General features: G+C 44.9%; 1 protein-coding gene across 4 annotated transcripts in view; it reads left to right on the forward strand.

The window, feature by feature from the left end:
* KIAA1217 (KIAA1217 ortholog) overlaps positions 1 to 16,480 on the forward strand; it is a 350,583-nt gene that overhangs the window by 259,057 nt on the left and 75,046 nt on the right. For all 4 annotated transcript variants that reach the window (XM_010859916.1, XM_010859915.1, XM_010859913.1 and 1 more), the window contains exon 6: positions 15,493 to 16,325. In XM_010859916.1, the coding sequence (XP_010858218.1) occupies positions 15,493 to 16,325 (833 nt within the window). The remainder of the gene's footprint in view (positions 1 to 15,492; positions 16,326 to 16,480) is intronic.

Genomic DNA, 16,480 nt, shown 5'->3' on the forward strand with positions numbered 1-16,480 from the left:
CGACTCTGGGTTACTGCACTCCCCTTTCTCTTGGGTAAGCTGGGTGCTGAAGCCTTACTAGACAGCATTTCACTCATCCTGATTCACTGCAGGATGGAGCCGGCTTTCAATCTCCTGACGATGGATGACTGCTCTAGTCCTGACAAAGCTGTGCCTGTCCTGCCCCAGCGGTGCCCAGAGGCATTTTGAAAGTGAGAGGAGATTGCTATGAACTTCCAGGAAGGGAAGAGATCAGGACCATCTCTCACCTTGCACTCACTGACTCCCAAGGTAGCGGGGTCCGCAGAAGTCACCTGCCTCTAAAGCAGCGGACTTGAGCCCCTGAGCTGAGCTTGGACCCTGTAGCCAATAGCAGTGACAGCTCCTTGCTTTTGTGTCCTGAGGGTAGGGGCGTGGCAGAACCCAGACTCTTCACCTGACAAGCAGTCCTGCCCTCACAAAGAGCAGGACTTCCTTTGGTGGTCCAGTGGTTAAGACTTTGCCTTCCAGTCCTGGGGGTATGGGTTCGATCCCTGATTGGGGAGCTAAAATCCTGCACACCTCACCACCAAGAAACTTGGAACATAAAACAGAAGCAATATTGTAACAAATTCAATACAGAGTTTTAAATGGTCCACATCAAAAAACATCTTTATAATAAAGAGCAAGTCAGTTCTTACAAGGATGGTGCTGTTCAGGACATCTTACGCCCTAAAACAGGGGCTCCGGGGAGACAGTAGGGGTGGAACCACGTCTTCACCAGACCAGAGAGGCCAACCCCCCACCCCTTTTCCTGGAATGCACGCGTTTGATGGAGAGAACAAAACCTGCCAAATGTATACCAGATGCTTCAGGGGCCGAGACTGTGTGCTTTCCACACTCTGGTGAGAAATAACAAACTCTCGCTGATTAGATTAAAAATCAAAACAAGGCTTTCCACGTTCCGTCTCCTCTTCTCCAACCTCTTAGGTGGCCTGTTACAACCACTTCATCCAAATATTGTTTCGAATGAGACATCTTAGGAGGGAAGCGATGTCATGGGCGCTGCGTTCTCCCTCCTTTCATGACCACAGAGCTTTTTGATGGCAGTAAACAGTTTTCTTAGCAAGCTTGCAATGCTGACTGGATTTGAACTTCAGAGACGTCACGAAATTCTTTTGGTCAGCAAGACCAACCTCTGAAGGCCTTAAAATGTTTGAAAAATGCAGGGGCTGCCCAGAGCGTGGTTGTGGGGTGTGGCGTAAGGCCTCCGTGGCCTCCAGCCCAGCTTTTTGAGTTATTTGTCACTGGATTCCCACTTGAATAGCCTTCTGCTCCATTCAGTCCCCGAGGGCTCAGGAAGCATGATGGTGATTAAACAGAGCCTACCTGGAAGCTAAGGAAATGCTTCTTCTGTCCTTTTGTCGGTAATGCATTCATACCTGTCTCCTCTGAGAGCGGCACAAGCCCCTTCTTGCTGGGAACACAGACCTCCTAGCGCCTGTTCCCCTGGAGGAAAAGAGCTGTGTTGACAGCAGTCGCCCACAAGGGTCTCCGGAGACCGCCCTGGCCTCCTCCTCCCCTTGTTGAAGGTGGGGCAGAAGGGCTCCCGTTCCCTTTCTTGAATACCTTCTTCGCTCAGCCTTGGCTGGCCCTCTCTCTCATTCCCTCTCATTTCAGGTGTGCCTTCTAGAATGATTGCACTTGCTTGCCTGGTGCTGCCTCGGCCTGATTCTCAAAGTTCAGCTTGGTAAAACCAGCCTGGTTAATTAATAGACAGCCTCCTCTGTCACCTTCCGTGTTTACTCTGCGGTGTTATTAACCAGGGGAAAAGGCTCATGTTTCTTTCGGCTTCAGGGACATCAAAAGTCCAGAGGCTGAATGGACTTGGGGTACCTGGGTTTTCTCTGGAGCCCTCTGGTCCCCAGCAGAACACTGGTCTGAGAGTTGGGGGAAATTAACATGTTGGGTTTTTTGATGATTTCATTTGTTGGTGGCTGGTGGTTTGCTTGTGTTAGTGACCCTTTTTACATCACTAAGATCCGTCTTGTATTAATAATATTTCCTTCACTATTACCCGGTTTACCTAGGCCTCCCCAAGTTCGTTTGTTGGTGTGTGTTTTCCGTGTAAGCAGTTGTCAGAGGTCTGAGTCACCCGTGCGGTAGCCTGTGGTTGGATACGGGCTGAGGTTATTCAGTGACTAATTGCCAAGGGGAGGAGAAATTGGCTTATCACGGGGAGGACGCCTTTTTATCCATGCCTGAAGCAGCTTTGCTCAGAAGACAGGGTAAAACAGAAGGGGCTTTCCTGAGCTGGGGAACATTTTAGGATCTGTGGTTTTTTGTGCGTGCGTGATTTCTTCTCTGAAGAGAACGCTGTCTAAAATATCCAAGGGTGGAACTGAGGACTTAGATGAACCAGCAAACAAAGGAGTCGCGTAAGTGGGAGCTCAGCCAATGTGCTTTTTCCCGGCGTTAGTTATACAGGTGATTTCATTAAGAAAAAGTAAGTGGCTTTAATTCTTTGAGGATGAGAGAGGCTCTTAAGAGTCGTTTTGAGTTTTGTCCGGTAACTTCATTGTATGGTCTGATTGAGTAGCGTGTTTACAAATTCTAGACTTGGAAGGGTGGGGTTTGAAATACAGTAAATGGTACATGATAGTCCCTTTCCTCAAAGAATATATGTATATACACATTTTTTTCAGTGCTCTACAATGAGACACAATTACATGACACAGTCTCCCAAATGATTTGAAATAAACATCTTTCATGCTGGATTTCTTTTTTCTAGAAGTAATTTTAAGTTTTTTATCCCCCTCTGTTATATTGCAGAAAGTTGTTAATGAGGAACATTTGATTTAACTTACAGTGTTTGGGGGGAAACGAAATACAGAAATGTTAGGATCCCTAACTCAGACTTCAGGTGATTCATTTGAAAGCGCCCCACATTTGTTCTAGTCTTTGGGAAGGACAAGCCAAACAGAGGGTTGAGCTGTGTGCTGCGGGCGGGGCCAGCAGCTTCTCGGCCGGGGCCACGGTGCAGGAGCTCCGGAAGCAAGCATGCTGTTTGTAAGATCTGGAAGGACTCAGCCCAGAGCTGGCTGTGGTTTGGGCAGTAATGGAAGGAGGCATGTGGTACCCAACAAAACAGATGAAGGATGGGGAACAGCCTCTTCATGCACAGCCAATATATCTTGTTATCGTTTAGTCTCTCTGTTGTGTCCGACACTTTATGACCCCATGGATTTCCCAGGTGAGAATACTAGAGTGGGTTGCCATTTCCTTCTGCAGGGGATCCTCCCGACCCAGGGATCGAACAAACCTGAGTCTCTTGGTTGGCAGGTGAACTCTTTACCGCTGAGCCACCTGGGAAGCCCATGCCAATATATTAATATCTAGTAAAAATAAATGAGCTTTTTCTTTGTCTGGGCCAAGGTGCAGGCAAATAAATATTTGTGTTGTGTCCTGGGAAGGTGTTAAAATCTTTATTTTTTTACTTAGGTTATCTCTCTCTTGCTATAAAATGGTATTTTTAAAGCTCACCTCAAGACATCAGTGTGGAAAGCTTCTGGGCTAAAAGCATCAATGATATAACATATTCACATATTTTCAACTTTCTAAGAGAGATGAGATGATAGAGAAGATTAGTGAGGATCAGGGAGATTGGTGGGAGAGGAAAAGATTCAGGTATATTAAGGTGAATAGCAACTGTGTGCATAGGTGTGTATGTGTGTGTTTTATTTATTTTACCTTTAAAGTTTAAAATAATTTTCTCCTAAAAGGTCTGACTTTGATTAACAGTACAGGAAAAACCAAGAGTGTGTTTAATGTCATTTCTTTACTCGTTACCCAGAACACAGTTAAAATACAACACAGGGATTTCCCTGGCAGTTCAGTGGTTAAAACTCTGCACTTCCATTGCAAGGGGCATGGGTTGGATCCCTGGTCAGGGAGCTAGGATCCCATATGCTTGGTGGTATGGCCAAAAACCAAAAAAACACTCTGCAGGTACTTGATTCTAGGAAGGTACCCCCTTTAACATAAAGGGCTGGGGCTTTTTTTTAAACTGTGCATTATAGAATCTTACTCATCATCCTGGTTCAATCAGACAATGAATATCTCCTATATATAAAGTCCAGTTTTTATCGGAATAGCAAGTGGTCTCCTTGGGAGATCACACTGAAGACTCAAAGCAGATTCTTTTTATCTCCCCATATGTTCCACCCTGTCCTATGGATGAGTTGCCTTTAGTTAATCTGTATCCATTAGTGTGTGAACCCAAGTTATCTAATTTTAAGGGTTTATTCAAGTGGTAGATTTAAAACGTTTTCCCGCTAAGTGATGGGAAGATCATCATGTCATTCTCTTCTTGGGCTCCAAATAGAGCCAAGGATGAAATTATCTCAAGGTGCTTCTCAAAACTCAGTCCTGGCAAGTCAGTCATGGGTTGGCAAGCAACATAAGACTTTTGCCAAAGGCTTCCAACCTCTATGTCACCCATATTGATGGAGACATTTAACCTTATATCACCTGTTCTGGCATAACAAAACACTTGTGTTCACCTCCACTGTGGGTAACTCAGGTGGACAGTGACTCTGATGCAGTGACCCAGTTGGATGATGGCAAGATTATTTTGAGGTAGACAAGGCAGGGCTGACATAACAGCATTACCATCAGGTACGTGATACTGATTGCTTATGGCTATGATTCATCCTCATTGGCCAAAGTCCCATTCTGGCTGGTTGGTACCCATGTAGTACTGGCTAGCAGATGTTAAATATTTTGACTATTACCTGTGTTCCCTGTATGAATGTACAGCACATCTGAATTGTTGTTTATTAACTGTTGCATTTCTTTCTGAATTCATCTGCATGTGACATCCAGAAAGTCTAATGAGATTCTTCTAATGATTTTTTTTGCATGTGTTTAATTTTAAACTTTACATAACTTCATTTCACTTAGTTATATAATGTGCCTCCTAGCGATTTCTTTTCACACCAAACATGTTTTTAAAACACCCATGCAGGCACCTCTGTTGTTCTCAAAGAAATTTACTCAACTTCTTATTAATTAAAATTAACTTTAAGGACTTCCCTGGTGGGCCAGTGGTTAAGACTTCATGCTTCTACTGCAGGTTTGATCCCTGGTTGGAGAACTAACATCCGCATGCTCCACAGAATGAGCAAAAAAAAAAAAAAAAAATTAACTTTACATTTTTATTTCATTAATACTCTTTATTCTTCTGGACAGTTCTGTACTCCTAGGAATATTGATGCCCGTTTTCCTATGTGTTAGTTGGGGTCAGGATTCCCCAAATGAAGATGAAGCCAGATGAGGAGGAAAAAGAAAACAGGGAGTCGTGACTCACCCTGTTAGGATTATTATTCTTCCTAAGTGGGTTTCCCTGGTGGCTCAGACGGTAAATAATCTGCTTGCAGTGCAGGAGACCAGGGTTCCATCTCTGGACAGGAAATGGCAATCCACTCCAGTATTCTTGCCTGGAGAATTCCGTGGACAGAGGAGCCTGGCAGGATATAGTCTATGGGATCACAAAGAGTCGACACGACTGACCGACTAACACTTTGACTAAGTGGGTTCTAGACATTTGAAAACCTAGTCTTTTGGGGGGATTAATAACAATAATGACAGTAGTACCTACTGTGTGTTGCACCTGATTAGCCTTGAGCGCCATATGGTTCTTTGTATACAGTGGCATGTTTGAATTTATCTTTGTGTTTATTGGGAGTGATTATTCCATTATATGGTCTGATTGGGTGGGGAATTTGACCAAATGTGCACTGCTGGCTGAGCCAGACACTCTTGTATTTTATCACCTATAAAGCCCTACCTTGCTTACCACTGAGCTGGATCCTTCTTTTCATTGAGCCTTGCATTGAGGAAGACAGGGTGGGAGAGGTATTTATAGAGGATCCACGTTGATCTGCTGCAAGACAGAGGTTATATGGTTTCTCCAGCTATTCTGGAGTGGGAATTGGGTATGTTACCACACAATGACCTTGGGAATGCCCTCCTGGTCTAAGATCCTGAGCCCCTGAGTCTTGAGGGTGCGTGGGCTGGAGCATCTTGACTTCAGCCTAGGTGTGACTCCCCACGGTCTAGGAAAGGGTCCTGGGGGTGAGGACAGCTTGAGGATATCCCACGTCTGGTTTAGAGGCGGAGAACAGATTAGCATATTATGTGTGTGTATGTGTGATGGGGAAGCAGGGGTAGTGGAGATAAAATCGTAATTTCAAGTGAGGAGCCTGCATACATTGAGAAGGATACCCTTAGGGAGCTGAGGAGCCAATTCAATAATGCTTAAGTAATGTACCATCAATGACTTCCCTGGTGGCTCCGCGCTAAAGAATCTGCCTGCTGAGCAGGAGATACAGGTTTGATCCCTGGGTCTGGAAGATCCCCTGGGGAAGGAAATGGCCACCCACTCCAGTATACCTGCCTGGAGAATCCCATGGACAGAGGAGCCTGGTGGGCTACAGTCCATGGGGTCACAAAAGATTCAGACACAACTGGGCACGCAGGCAGTAATGTACCCTCAAAGGATACCTTTTGGTTGCTACATATTTGCATTTTGCTTGCATTTTTGCTCGATCGTTTCCATTATGAAATCCACCATAATGTGCCAAAGTCCCCAGGTCAGAGATTCTGCATTGCTGGGTCCTGCCAGTGACAAGATAAGGAAGGAAGCTGTGGGAAACCAGCTGGTTGATCCCCTGCATCCTCATTACCCAATGCAGGCAAGAGTATGTCCTCTTCAGGGCAGGAAGTTTCGGGCTTGATTTGAGCTGTGTCTTGGAATTAGGCTTGATTCTTAGCAAGTGCATGGTAAATACTGTTGGACTAAGTGAATGAATTGATAAGATATGTATTCTGTATGTATTCAGGGCCTTGGGTTCTGTTTCCTTTTCAGTCTTCTCCTTGTGCCTCTTCTATTTCTTCTCTCTTCCCCCATCACCCACACAATGGGTCTCTTAGCTGCTCGTCTGGACTGCTGTCCATTTGAGCCCACGTCCTCACCCGTTATGCCCCTACCTTGCCCACCCCAATCATTTATACCCTCCTTGTCTTTCACACCTCTGAGAAGATCGAATGGAAATGTGGCTTCTGTGACATCACAGAACTTGAAGACAGGGCTTGAGAGGTGCCACTGGCTTCTGTCCCCTCCCTTTGCAGCCATTTGGAGAATCTCAGTGAGCATGACCCTGGTGGGTTTTAATCAAAACAAAAATATCACATCTTCACATCCTAAATTCCTTTGTGTTTTTGATTCTGCCCCTAACTAAATACAGTAGGTAGTATAGTTGCAAATTATAATAGTTTCCTCTTTTGCCATCAACTTGAATTTTTTTATTGTGATTTAATTGACATATACCATTATATTAGTTTCACAGGTATAACATAATGCTTCAATATATGCATCTATTGCAAAATAATCACCACACTAAGTCTAGTTAACATCCATTACTAAACATAGTTTCCATTTTGTTCTTGTGACAAGAACTTTTAAAACCTACTCCCTGAGCAACTTTCAAATACAATACAGCATTATTAACTGTAGTTACCATGCTGTGCATTACACCCCCAGGACTTAGATGTATTTTGTAACTATAAATTTGCATCTTTTGACCATCTTCACCCAGTTCACACCCCCCAGCCCCTACCTCCTGCCTGTGGCAACCACCAATCTGTTCTCTGTGTCTATGAGAACAACCTTTTTCTTTTTGTTTATGTATTCATTTGTTTGTATTGGAGGGTAATTGCTTTACAGCGTTGTTTCTCCTGTACAGCAACGTGAAACAGCTATATGTATACACATATCCTCTCCCTCTTGAGCTTCCCTATCCTCACCCCACCTACCCGCCGCCCGCCCCTCAGATTATCACAAAGCACCACTGAGCTCCCTGTGCTATACGGCAGCTTCCTACTAGCTATCTGTTTTACACATGTGCTTAGGTACTCCGTCATGTCCGACTCTTTGAGACCCCATGGACCCACCAGGCTCCTCGGTCCATGGTATTCTCCAGGCAAGAATACTGGAGTGGGAAGCCATTCCCTTCTCCAGGAGATCTTCCCGGCTGAAGGGAAGATCCTGGGTCTCCTGCATTGCAGGCAAATTCTTTACTGCTGAGCCACCAAGGAAGCCCATTTTACGCCCTTACACATGGTAGTATATGTATATGTCAATGGTACTCCCTCAATTTGCCCCACCTACCTCCTCCCCCAACCCTGCCCTATGTCCGTAAGTCCATTGTCCTCCACCATACCTGGGCTTCCCTGCCCCCTTCTCTTTTTGCCATCCCTACTATAATTTGCCTCCAATTGCACTCATCTCCTGGATCATTATTTCCTCCAGACCTCTCAGAGCGGACTTCTCATGGTAAAGCACCAGGAATTGGTTAACCTTCCCTCCCAGTCTTTCCCATGCCTCTCCTCTCTCCCTGGCCATGTCCCTACATTGTATCAGCTTGGAAAGATGAGAAGGATGCTTGCTATTTATTTTCCGGGGCTAAGGCTAGAAAAATGTGCCCAAGATGATCTTAGAAACATTGTATCACTTTGGACACATTAAAGCCACATCGTTTCTTAAAAGCTCTGACCTCAATTTTTAAACCATTGTTACCATTTTTTTCTCAAACTCCATAGCATTGAGTTCTATAGCAGATATATTCATTTCCTGCAGTTGCTGTGAGAAATTACCACAAACTTAGTGGCTTGAAACACCACAAATTTGTTATTTTCCACTTGTGGAGAGCAGAAGTCCAGACTGGTTTCACTGGCCAATATTAAGGGGTTGGCTCTGCCACATTCTCTCTGAAGACCCTAGAGAATCTTGTTCTTTGCCTTTTCCAGCTTCTGGGAGCTACCTTATTCCTTGGCTCATGGCTCTCTCCTCCATCTCCAAAGTCAGTAATGTAGAAATGTTTTGTATTCTGTTGGGTTGGCCAAAAAATTCACTCAGGTTTCCCCCTAAAATCTTATGGAAAAACCTGAGTGTACATTTTCGCCAGCCCAGAATTACAAGTTAATCTCTAAAAGGATGTTGCCTATAAGCTTACATTATACATAATAGCCTATCTCTGGGAACCCTGCCTCTAAGGTGATGAGCGTTAATACCTTGGTATTTGTGTGATCAGGTCCACCACCTGTGAAGGACTGCAGGGAGGGCAGGAGTAACACATCCCTTCCGGAGGCTGACCGGAAACAGGAAACCTTTGACTTTACTCCCGCCCCTTTTAGTATAAAAGCAGCCCCAATTCTAACGGAGACAAGATGGCTCTTAGTGAGTAGGAGTCTACCTTCTTCTCGGTTTGCCAGCTTTCGGAATGAAGTGACTGTTCCTTGCTCCAACAGCTCGTCTCTCAAGTTCCTGGCCTGCTGTGTGTCGAGCAGTGTGAGCTTGGACTCGGTAACAAATTTGGGGGAGTCACCTACCAGCCTTGCTGCTCATGGCTATCTGGCAGGGATTGGGGCATTTTTGAGTATAAGATCCTAGCAGCTGCCAGGACCACTTGTCCTGAGAACGTAGCCTTCAGAGTTCTCCGAAGTGGCACTGGCTGCCTCAGTGCTTGGCAATTGGAACAAGGAATTGACATCTGAGAGCCGGCGGGCTCCATACAGTAGGGTAAGTCACTCCAGTGTGTACAACTAAAAACTTTATTTCTTCTCTGGGGCTTATTTTTCCCCCCACAATAAGCCAAATTTGTTTTGTGTTTGAATGGGGTACCCTGTTAGAGACAGAGAAGAGTTATTGGACTCCTACGCAGTTCGTGAACCAGTTCATTTGTTTCTTTGCATGCATGCTAAGTTGCTTCATTCATGTCCGACTCTGCAACCCCACAGACTGTAGCCCTCCAGCCTCCTCTGCCCATGGGATTCTCCAGGCAAGAATACTGGAGTGGGTTGCCATGCCGTGCTCCAGGGGAATCTTCCTGACCCAAGGGCTGAATCCTCGTCTCTTAGGTCTCCTGCGCTGGCAGGCAGATTCTTTAACCACTAGCCCCACCTGGGTGGAATCTCCCATTTGTGTGTGCTGTTTGTGTTTTGCTGGTCTTGAATTTGTAACTTTAAAAATGGGGAATATTTCAACTGTCCCTATAGATAGTTCTCTGAGGTGTATTTTGGATAAGGGATCTGCTTATAGCTATGAACCCATGGGTGAAAGGGACATTATATTTTATTGCAGGGGCCCCCAACCCTTTTTGGCCCCAGGAACCAGTTTTGTGGAAGACAGCTTTTCCGTGGATGGGGGTGGAATGGTTTCGGGGTGATTCAAGTTCTTCACATTTATCGCGCACTCTGCTGCCACTGATCTGACAGGAGGTACGGATCCACGGCCCGGAGGTTGGGGGCCCCTGTTTTATTGTAGTAGTGTGTGGCCACTGTACCTGTTAGGATCTCCACGGTGGTTAGGCAAGGCTATCTTGGGACCCCGTGCACCCTGTACTGATATCTTTGTTGTGTTAATTACGTCATTTATGGTCTCTTGTGTCTTTGGAGTGTGTAGGATCCCAAGACCAAACTTCAGGGTTTATTTAGGATTTTGTGCGGCCTCTGAGTTTTTGGTTTCATTTTGTTTGGTACTGTTCCTCCACTTGCAGCCAGATCAGTTTTGTGATTTTTAAAAAATTAATATATTTTAATTGGAGGATAATTACTTTACAGTACTGTGGTTTTCGCCATACATCAAATGAATCGGCCATGGGTGTACATGTGTCCCCTCATTCTGAACCCCTCCCCCACCTCCCTCCCCACGCCATCCCTCTGGGTTGTCCCAGAGCACGGGCTTTGAGTGCCCAGCTTCATGCGTGGAACTTGGACTGGTCATCTTGGCGTGTGGTAATGTACATGTTTCACTGCTATTCTCTCCCATCGTCCCCCCCTCACCTTCTCCCACGTAGTCCAAAAGTCTGTTCTTTACATCCATGTCTCTTTTGCTGCCTTGCATATAGGATCATTGTTACTGTCTTTCTGAATTCCGTATGTATGCGTTAATACACTGTATTGGTGTTTCTCTTTCTGACTTCACTATTTTAAAACTTGACTGATATCAAATAGAGGAAAGAAACAGGGAAGAGAAAACAAAACTGTCTCTTCTTGTCCAGGAGTGGGCATTCCGAAGGAGGAGAGAAACGTTTCACTTGATTCCTAATGTCACCAAAAGCTACAAATAGAAGTGTCTTTTCCATTAATATTAGTAAAAGCGTTTAGTCATCTAGACAGGTGACCTTGATTTGTCCTGTCTTCCAGAAACCCAATCTGAATCCAATCTCTTTTATAACTTATGGCTTTTACATTGTGGTACTGACTGATGACTAAAATTTTGGAATGGGAGCTATGTCCCTGTGTATTTATACATGTGTTTGCACATAATATAGATGTGCGGCATTGCCATAATGGATTTGTAAAAGAGCTCTGTTTAATTGGCTTAAAGGAAATTAAGTGAGTTTGAATACTCAAACATAAAAGAATCTCATCAGAATGGGTTTCAGGTTCACGAGCTCTAGGAAATATTCAGTATTGAATTAATATCTGGTGTGAAACTTAGCTTAAGCTTGTTGGCTTGATACAGATGTTTTTTGAGTCATCAACATTAAATATAGGGACTTCCCTGGTGGTCCAGTGGTTAGGAATCCACCTTGCAATCCAGGGGATAGAGGTTCCATCCCTGGTCCAGGAACTAGGATCCCAGGGAGCAACTGGGGGCATGTGCAACGAAGACCCAACGCAGCCAAATAAACTAAATAATAACAAACAACATTATGCATAATACTTTTATTGTATCTAGGTTTACTGGAAATCAAATAAGGCCTTATTCCTGTTACAAAGTTTGTCAGCAAGAAAAATAACGTGATAAAGCTTTTAAGTAAATAAAATGTAAATGAAGTAAAGAGTTTAGGGTAAACTCTATGGGAATAATGTCTTGGGAATGTTTGTCTAGAATAGTCTCTCCAGATTTTCGTAACTTGAAACTAAGTCCTAAGATAAGATTGAACGTAATTTTAAAAATCTTAAAGTGGTACAAAACCTGGATTTGGTTCTCTAAGAGGACAAAGTTTTCTTAAAATACTAAACTGCTTTTAAGTGATCTGTATTTGCCACAGATCTTTTCTTATCACTGGTTAGAACTTTTTTTTATATTTCTGACTAATGTCTCAAAGATCAAGTTCTAAGTGGGGTTCATTTGACCTCTGGGTAACTCTGGGATTTTTCAGAGGGTCCCTGGAATACTTCTTGTTGTTTTCTCTGCATCTCAGAGAAATAGTAAACTGTGTATATACATGGTTGAGTCCCTTTGCTGTCCACCTGGAACTATCAGAACATTGTTAATTGGCTATACTCCAACATAAAATAAAAATAATAAATCTGTATTACTAATCAGAAAAACTAATTGGGCTTATCTGGTGCGTTGAATTGCATGGGAGGCATTGTCAAATGAGCGATGGTAAAATTTCTTAGATTATATCATGGGTAAACATTATTAACATACATATTGTAGAAATTATATGGAACTCCTAAAATTCTGGTATACTCTTGTAAATGATGTCATAATTTTAGTAATTATCACAGCCACAGCAGTAATCGGTTTTCTAGTCAATTACATTGTAATCCCAGTTGATTGATGCCAAAGCAAAAAGGCATCCTTTTAATGCTTAGATGATCAGTTGCTATCTGTGTGTTTTCCAGTGCCTTCTGAATGACTCTAAAGCTATTTCGTGAAGAAGCAGGCAAGACTGATGAAATCCTTTATGTGCAAGCATTTTTACTTTTATCAGGGAAAATGAATAAAAGAGAGGATATGTTGCTTCAACCTTAACTCCTCTAGCTGAGCTGGCTGTCCCAGCCACTCTGACCATTATGCCAATATATCCACCGCTTCCACCACCTTCTATTCCTATCCAGGCTCAGTTCCTGACGCTAGGACTGAGGACTTCTCCTCCTTATAAGCATCAATCAGAAAATGCTGGGTTGACATGCACTACTATCTATAAAATAGATAGCTGGTGGAAAGCTGCTGTATAGCACAGGGAGCTCAGCTGGGTGCTTTGTGATGACTTAGTTGGGTGTGGTGGAGTGGGAAGGAGGCTCAGAAGAGAGGTGATATATGTATACAATAAAGCTGATCCACATTGTTGTACTGTATAAGCTAACACAACATTGTAAAGCAACTATACTCCAATTTAAAAATAAATACATTAAAAAATGTTTTAAAACAAAGTGTTCAGGGAGCAAGAACAAAAGATGCAAATCAAAATTCCCTTTTTTTTTTTGGCGTTGGATTCCTGGAAGGTAACTCAGAGAAGTAAGCCACTATTGAGGAAGAAACAATGCACTTACTGTATAAGGAGGAGGAACATTGGAAAATGGATTGCCCTCGGCTGAAACAGAAGAAGAAGAAAAGGGGAGCTCCTATGGTAGAAAGAGAGGAACACTGAATAAAGAGGCCCAGGGGCTCCCTTGGACTTACCGTGCTCCCCACAGGAGCCCAGGGTAAAATTGAACGTGTGGGATGAACTGATTGAAGGCAAAAGGAAAGGGGACAGCAGAGGATGAGATGTTTAGACAGCATCACAGACTCAATGGCCGTGAATTTAGGTGAGACAGTGGCAGACAGAGGAGCCTGGCGGGTTACAGTTCGTGGGGTCGCAAAGAGCCGGATACGACTTAGCTACTGAAAAAAAACAAACTGATTTGACTTTCTGATAGACCTCACCCTGAAAAAAAATTTTTTTTTATCAGAATAGCTTGACATCACCAGGCTTCTCTGGTGGCTCAGTGGTAAAGAACCTGTCTGCCAATGTAGGAGATGCAGGTTCCATCTCTGAGTAAGGAAGATCCCCTGGAGAAGGAAATGACAACCCACTCCAGTATTCTTGCCTGGGAAATCCCATGAACAGAGGAGCCTGGCCGGCTACAGTCTATAGGATCACAAAACAGTGGGACAGGACTAAGCAACCAAACAACAACAAAAGCTCAATATCAGGAGTCTCACCTAAACATGCTTTAAGCCTACAGATGGTGCTCATGAAAACCCCGAAAAGGAGACTGAGCTCTTTCCCCCAAGGTCTTAAAAATAACCCAGCAACTGCTGTCAGCGCTCCCCAGATGGGGACTCAATGCCAAAGAAGCTGCACCACCAGGGACTGAAATATACTCAATACCTATTTCTCAGATGCTTCAAACTGCAAGACATTTCAGATACCTGGACACTTTCTCAGTGTGGGTGGAAGCATATCCCTCCTGGACAGAAAATCTCTGAGATGGTTAAAGCCATCCTTAGGGAAGTCATGCCCTGATTTGGCTTAAGGCATTAAAACAACATTCATCCTGGAGACCACAGTTAATAAGAAAAGAAGAAAATGAATCATACATTAAAAAGGAAAATTGCTAAAATGTCAGGAGACTAACTGAACTTGGGATGAGGCCTTGCCAGTTGCCCTGCTGCAGATCAATAACTCCTGGAAGCAAGCTTAAATTGGCCCCTTTAAAATACTGTATGGTAGGTCATTCCAGCTGTCTGCCGTGGCAGGGGAGTCCTTAAAACACGTAGCAGTGGCCAATTACGTTAAAACTTTGGGTACTAACCTCTGTTCATGAGTTTGCCTCCAACAGGCCTACCTATGCAACTGAAGTAGATGGTAATTCCCTTGTAGCTATGAAAGGGTCAGCCGATTTGTTTAATTTTGTCCAAATAAATAGCGCAGGAATTTAGTATATGTATTGAAAACTGGAAAAGCCCTAAGTTCAGTTACAAAGTAGACAGCATAATGCTCAGAGGTTTCAAATAGCTGTCAAGGACTGACTAAGGACTATTCATCACCTGCGTTCAGCAGAAAGTAGCCAGCCAAAGTGGGCTTGGTCCCTTTTCCCGCAGGACTGTGAAACAGACAGTGATAGTGGGGAATGGTTCTTGGGAATAGAGAATGACCACAGAGAAGAAGAAATTAACACCTCCCCTCTGGAGGCAGACGGGGACCTAGAAGTGTTTGACTTTACTCCCACCCCTTTTACTGTAAAAACAAAACAAAACAAAACCTGAATTCTGACGCAGGCAAGATGGTTCTCTGGGGCATGAGTCCACCATCTTCTCAGTGTGCTGACTTTCTGAATAAAGTCTCTATTCGTTGCCCCAGCAACTTGTCTTTTGATTATTGGCCTGTCGTGCAGAGAGCAGTATGAGCTTGGACTCGGTGACAGCATCTTTCCATCTTGCTCTGTTATGCTTCAGCCATCACATCCCCTTCAGTGACATTTGACCCTCCTGCCTATTTCACAGATTAGGACCCTTGTGATTTCATTGGGTCCACCTGGCTAATCTCTCCCTCTCAACATCCTTAATGGGATATCTGTGAAGTCCTTTTTGCCATGTAAGGGAACATGGGCACAGGATCTAGGGACTGGGGGCACAGACATCTTGCAGGAGCCACTCTTCAGCTGGTTTCATCAGGGAAGCCACACTGAGACGTCTCTAAAAATGAATATCAAAGTAGATGTTCTAATTTCTTGTTTTCTTTCCAGATGCAGAGAGAAATTGTTTATGCAAGAGGAGATGGCCCTGGTGCCTCTCGACCTGGACCCACAACTCTTCCACCCCACGCCATTCCAAACTCTCCACCGTCCACTCCCGTGCCCCATTCCATGCCTCCCTCTCCATCCAGAATTCCGTACGGAGGCACCCGCCCAATGGTGGTTCCTGGTAATGCCACCATCCCCAGGGACAGACTCTCCAGCCTGCCAGTCTCCAGATCCATCTCCCCCAGCCCCAGTGCCATCCTGGAAAGAAGAGACGTAAAGCCGGATGAAGACATGAGCGGCAAGAACCTCACCATGTACCGGAATGAGGGTTTCTATGCCGACCCTTACCTTTATCACGAGGGGCGGATGAGCATAGCGTCTTCGCACGGCGGGCACCCACTGGATGTCCCCGATCACATCATCGCGTATCACCGCACCGCCATTCGGTCAGCCAGTGCTTACTGCAACCCATCTCTGCAAGCGGAAATGCACATGGAGCAGTCACTGTACAGACAGAAGCCAAGGAAATACCCAGAGAGCCACCTGCCCACTCTGGGCTCCAAGACGCCCCCGGCGTCTCCTCACCGAGTCGGCGACCTGAGGATGGTGGAGATGCACGGTCACCATAACGCCCACGGGCCCCCCCACACATTGCAGCCAGACCGGGCCTCGCCCAGCCGCCAGGGCTTCAAGAAGGAGCCTGGCACCTTGGTGTACATTGAGAAGCCACGGACCACTCCAGGATTATCCGGGATTGTGGACCTCGGCCCTCCTCTAGTTGAGAAGCAGGTGTTCGCTTACAGCACGGCTACCATACCCAAAGACCGAGAGACCAGGTAAGGCGGTGAGGGTGGCGCGAGGGTGGTCCGTGCCCACCTGCTGGTTGTTTTGGGCTGTGTTACGGGAGTCAGCAGGAGAGAGCAGCAGTTAGCTGAGTACCAGCCTTGAGCAGTGTGCCCTCTGGATTCTGTGTTGGGTGGAGGGGGTGGGG

Source organism: Bison bison, unplaced genomic scaffold, assembly GCF_000754665.1.
Source record: "Bison bison bison isolate TAMUID 2011002044 unplaced genomic scaffold, Bison_UMD1.0 scf7180017864461, whole genome shotgun sequence".
Classification (NCBI taxonomy): domain Eukaryota; kingdom Metazoa; phylum Chordata; class Mammalia; order Artiodactyla; family Bovidae; genus Bison; species Bison bison.